General features: G+C 53.6%; 2 protein-coding genes across 2 annotated transcripts in view; one reads left to right on the forward strand and one right to left on the reverse strand.

Moving 5' to 3' along the window:
* The window catches only part of VOLCADRAFT_90934 (uncharacterized protein), a gene marked incomplete at both ends in the record, with an annotated part of 5,562 nt that extends 1,789 nt beyond the window's left edge, over nucleotides 1-3,773 (forward strand). The window contains 6 exons of the mRNA XM_002950451.1: nucleotides 93-230; nucleotides 724-891; nucleotides 1,422-1,501; nucleotides 1,799-1,974; nucleotides 2,705-2,838; nucleotides 3,105-3,773. Of these exons, the coding sequence (XP_002950497.1) occupies nucleotides 93-230; nucleotides 724-891; nucleotides 1,422-1,501; nucleotides 1,799-1,974; nucleotides 2,705-2,838; nucleotides 3,105-3,773 (1,365 nt within the window). The remainder of the gene's footprint in view (nucleotides 1-92; nucleotides 231-723; nucleotides 892-1,421; nucleotides 1,502-1,798; nucleotides 1,975-2,704; nucleotides 2,839-3,104) is intronic.
* An 867-nt stretch (nucleotides 3,774-4,640) lies between these two features.
* Nucleotides 4,641-5,183, reverse strand: part of VOLCADRAFT_117596 (uncharacterized protein) — a gene marked incomplete at both ends in the record, with an annotated part of 9,071 nt that continues 8,528 nt past the window's right edge. Inside the window, one exon of the mRNA XM_002950559.1 lies at nucleotides 4,641-4,751. Coding sequence (XP_002950605.1) covers nucleotides 4,641-4,751 — 111 coding nt within the window. The remainder of the gene's footprint in view (nucleotides 4,752-5,183) is intronic.

Below are 5,183 nucleotides of genomic sequence, written 5' to 3' on the forward strand. Positions count from 1 at the left end.
GTGTGAATCATCACCCNGTTTCCCCCACTCCAACCTCCACCCCAACCCCAACCCCGACCCCAACCCCGGGAGGTATCAACCCCCTTTTGTAGATCGCCAAAGCGAAGGCCCTGTCCCTAGCCAATTTTGTGGTGGGGCTGGGCCCGGGGGCAGTGGTGGACGTGAACGACGCGGCGCTGAGGTTGAGCTTGGACGTCATGGGGCTCAGCAAGCTGGGGTACGACTTTCAGGTAGGCATGGCTGTCGTACGTCAAAATGAAAAGCTTTTCTTGTAGTACACAGATGTAGTACACAGGTACGGCGGAGAGCATGGCGTGATGTTGAATATATGCCTGAGGGGGGTCCCGGGGCTACTTATATGAGAAAGATGATTTCGGAGTTGGTTGTAAAGGTTTGTAAGATTTTTTTATATAACGGGTATTTATAATTTTGGCCGAGCTGGGTTGCATTGAGTCAGAGCAGGTCCCTGGCCATAAGGAATGTTCTATTTCCCTTCAGGATGAAGGAGAGTAGAATTTTTTCTTTTATCCTCCTAAATGCAAATTAATATGTTGTAATAAAGGGTCACACATAATCCATTGACGTTGTTTGGAGCACATAAGCGTGCAAAAAATGTTCAAACAAAATTTCTCTGCCTTGCAAGTCCAGCTGCAGCTACAACCCATGTAGCAACCATGTAACCATGTAACCAAATCTTTTAACCGCAACAACTGCCAACTGAAGGCGGTTGAGTCTCAAGGCGAGGTGCTGATGCTGAGGCTGTTGGGGGAGGTTGCGGCGGAGTGGGCTGTACGGCGGCGGCGGCTGCTTGGTCGCTGGGCACCTTGGATCAGCGATGGCGCGGCCGAGGGGCAGACGCGATGTCGCATCCTGCACCACTTTATCGAACAGGTAACTAACTAACTAATTAACTAACTAAATAATTATTTGCTAATGCTGTGTTGGCGACTCGACGCGAACTGCGATTCTTCCGTTGCAAACATGGTTATGTTCTAACTGAATAAACTAAGGCTGGTAAGCCCGCGTTTGTTTTTGGGTGTACTGCAAATTGTTGAGTGAGGGGTGGTGAAGTGAGAAAGTGGCGATGCATAGATTTGGGGCAAAGACCGATCAAAATGTCAGCTAGCCGACAAAGAAGAAGCTGCTGAGGTCTTTTTCATCCGAGACAAATCATCACCTAACTACTGTTCGAGGGTTTACACCGCTGACCAAACCCCACCCCCCCAAACCCCCACACAGACCCCACACACACGCCCGCGGGGGTAAAGGGAGTAAGGGGGTATCAATCAAACCGCGACCCGGATACATTGACATGACATTCAAACGTCTCCTGAGCGTCCACCGGCATGCAACCAACTTTTCGTTATCAACTTCCAACTACCCAACTACCCAGCCGCCGCGTACTTCCGACCTCTCCTCAGGAGCTGTGGGCCGATATCGAGGCACGGGGTCCGCCCCCGCCGGAGGATGTCACGCTGGCCGCCCAGCTGGCGAGATTGAGGTAAGGGGGGCGGGAGGGAAAAGAGCAGGAGCCGCCGTATGTACGTATGTATTCTGTATGTATGTGTGTGCTATGGTAGGTGTGTGCTATGTACGTATGTATTCTGTATGTATGTGTGTGCTATGGTAAGGACTATGTTATAGTCCACATAAACAATATAGAGACAAAGCCTCTGGTGTTAGGGTGACACCATCATCATCAATTTATCATTGCCATCATCATCTCGCTTGGCCCGTCCCGCACCCTAAAACCCTAAAACCCTAAAACCCCTTTCCTCTCTTTTCCGTCATCGGTCAGCTCCCCCCCCGCCCGAGGTGCCCCCGTCCTCTCCGCGGACCGAACCGTATCTGAGCTGGCCGCCCAGTTGCTGTTGGCTCACGGACCCACGGGTCACTCTATCGCCTGGGCCCTTGGCTGTCTGGCAGCCCGACGGGGGGTGCAGGAAAAACTGGTGGCGGAGCTTAAGAAGGAGGGTGAGAAGTTTAGGGTGAATTTGCGGTTAAGGATTTTGGAGGTTTTAGGGTTCTAAAACTGGAGTTTTAACCGCCCGGGCCAGTTTTTTTAAGTTTTTTTTGGTGCGGTGTTATGGCGTGGTTGAGGTTTGTCGGGATGAAGGGTGGGGGCAAAAGGGGCGAAGTTAGGGGAGCGGAGGGGTGTGTGTGTGTGGGTTTAATAGTCAAAAGCCGAGGAGTGGTGTTTCAATGTCCCAGTGTGTGCGGGGGGGGGTGGTTTCTGGGAGGTGAGGGTTTTTACACGTCCTGAAAAACCTGTCAGGGGTTTAGAGGTTTTAGGGGTTTTAGGAATCATGAGCGGCAGGCAGGTTAGCTACGATAAGCTTACATTATCGTTTTCAGGTGGCTCGTACCCGTACATAGAGCCCTTTATCCATCTATTAAGCATAAGAACTGCAGCTGCAAACCACCAATGCAACCACCGCAATCACCGTCAACACAGCAACTTACAACTGCCATTACCATATGCGTTAACTACCGCAACCACCAGTACAGTGAACTCCTCAACTCTAGGGCAAAAAAGAAGATGTACGCTGCTATAAGTGATCCAACGTACAAAATCGACAAGGAACGAGGCAGGTCTTAGTCGGAACATACATACATACGTACATACGTACATGCACCCCCCATCCTCACCTCCCAAACTAACCCATATTCTCTCCGTCCATCTTGATCGTCTCCACGCGGCAAGGCATTTTCAACGACCCGTTGCGGCTCACGTACGACATGCTGTCCAAACTGCCGTATCTGGACTGCGTCGTACGGGAGGTGCTGCGGCTGTATCCCACCATGCCCTGTCCTGCAACTGTACGGACTCTCAAAAAGGTAAGTAACAAGCAATGTAATACAAACGCCTTCTTACACGGCCGCATGAGCTCACTTACAGAACTTATAAGGTCTCAACCGGGTGAGTTTATCTGTCTGTCTGTTTGTCTGTCAGTCAATCTGTCTGTGAACCTTTCTGTCAGTCAGTCTGTCTGCCTGTGTGTAATCCCCGCCCCAGCTTCTTGAAAGATTGCGGTTAACTCGTATCTCATTCCCTTTCCCTTCCCTAACCTTCTCCCTGCGCCCTCTGCCGTCCTCTGCCACAGGACGTGGCGTTACACGGCCGGACTCTAACAGCCGCCAGCGATGTGTGGGTGGACGTCTTTTCCATGCACCGATCGCCAAAGTGGTGGAGAGATCCGCATCACTTCAAGCCGGAGCGCTGGACGGCGGTGGCATCCGCGCCCACATCCGTAACCGACACCACGGCGGCGGCGGCGGCGGCGGCTGATACAGGGGTGTCCACGTCGCGGCAGCTGTACGACGGGCTGTGTACGGTAGAACCGGACGTAGACAACGAGATCCAGGATCCAGGAGAGGAATCGGCGGCAGCGAAGCCGCCGCCGCCGCCGCCGCCGCCGCCGCTTCAGGCGGAGTCTCCGGCGGAGTCTCCGCCACCACTGGCGCCTTTGTGTAGTCCGGAGGCCTTTATGCCGTTTAGTTTTGGTTCCCGAAGTTGTCTGGGCCAGAAACTGGCTGTGGCGCAGATCAAGGCGGCTCTGGCGATGCTGCTGTGTTTTCTGGTGTTTGAGCCGTCAGGTCCGGGGTCCGCCGGGGGGGGATCAGCGGGGGATGCGGTCGGGTCGGCGGGCGAGTCCGTGTCGGGATCTCACGGCGGGGAGGGCGGGGAAGTGGCGCCCTGGGGACTGGGGCTGTTCTTGCGGCCGGAGGGTGGAATGCAGCTGCTGGTGGCACCCCGGAAGAAAAATAGTTGAAATTACGACTCAGTCTGTATGTGTGTGTGTGTGTGTGCGTGTGCGTGTGTGCGTGTGTGTATGTGTGATGAGAGAAGGGGGGTATTATATGTGCTTGTGTGTTTGGGAGGTTTATGTTCGTGCTAAGGGCTCTCGTTTGGGAGGAAAGAGCTTTAAAAGAGCTTTGTCTTATAATCATTATAAAGGTTATGTTGCTGCTGTGCGAGGTTGGGTTGGTTTTGTATCTCGATTCAGCTCAAATTAGTTCCCGAGGCCTTTCAAGAGAAATGGAAAGAGCTCGAGCGGAAACCTCCAGCTGCCATCGGAATGGGTTCGACACGGACTCTCAGGGGGGGCAACACGTGCTGCCATATGTCCGGTAGACGTCCCCTCCACCACCCGCCCTCCGTTCACCGGTCAACCCTACCCCGGGGGTCCCCTCAAACAGACTTTTCCCCACGCCGGCTTTTCGCCATGCCGACTTTTCGCCGCGCACATACATACGTACGCACATACATAGATACATACGTACAGGTTCCACGCTCCGACCTAGACTCATCCCACACCGAAACGGCAAATACCACGGGCCGTCCTTCCTAAGGACGCTTCGCTGAACATGCGTTATGGGGCTTTGGGTTGCCGTACAAACTGTGTCACGGCCCATGGCTTTTCGCGATATGCATGCGTGCACTTCAAAAAACACCACATCCCGGGAAACGCACTTTACTTCATCCATCCCCCTCCTTCCTTCGTTTACCACCCGTCCATCCATTCATCCATCCATCCATAAATAAAAGGAAAGAAGTAATAATTTCTGCTTCTTCTACGTTTACTGCAATATTGCCACAAACTAAATTGTATACAGCTTTTCTTTGCTGGTGGTGTTGGTTAGAAGTCTCCAAAGCAGATGTGGTTGCGGCTGTCCGGCCAGGACAGCCCGCAACAGTGGCTGAGCCAGTGGTGGTGGGCGGCGCGAAGGGCCTCCGGGAGGTCAACCACCTGCGATGGGGGGGGAGGGGGGAAAGACGAACCACACACGATTGAAGCTGCTGCCAGGGCAAGAGAGTAGCAAACGTAAAACTGCCCGAAAGGGGGGGAAGGGGGGCGAAGGGGGAAGGGGGGGAAAGGACGTGGTGGGAATGGGATGTGTGTGTGTGTGTGTGGCTGGCGGGGATGCGGCCGGGTTTTATGCGCGTTGGTGATGCCATGAGGAACAAGAGAACGATGTTTATCCAGTACCGGAAAGCTGCATGTGTGTGTGTGTGCGGAGGGACAATGGTGACAAGGGGAGGTGGGGAAATCAAATGGGTTGAGGAAGTTTCAGGGCCGCAATTCCCCCCCCCCCCATTCCCCCGTTTCCCCCATTCCCTCCTTTAGTTCTACACCTCACCACCACTTGGGGTTCCTTCCTTTTTCTGTTTTTTAAAGATT

The sequence above is a fragment of the Volvox carteri genome (genome assembly GCF_000143455.1).
Source record: "Volvox carteri f. nagariensis unplaced genomic scaffold VOLCAscaffold_19, whole genome shotgun sequence".
NCBI classification, from domain to species: Eukaryota; Viridiplantae; Chlorophyta; class Chlorophyceae; order Chlamydomonadales; family Volvocaceae; genus Volvox; species Volvox carteri.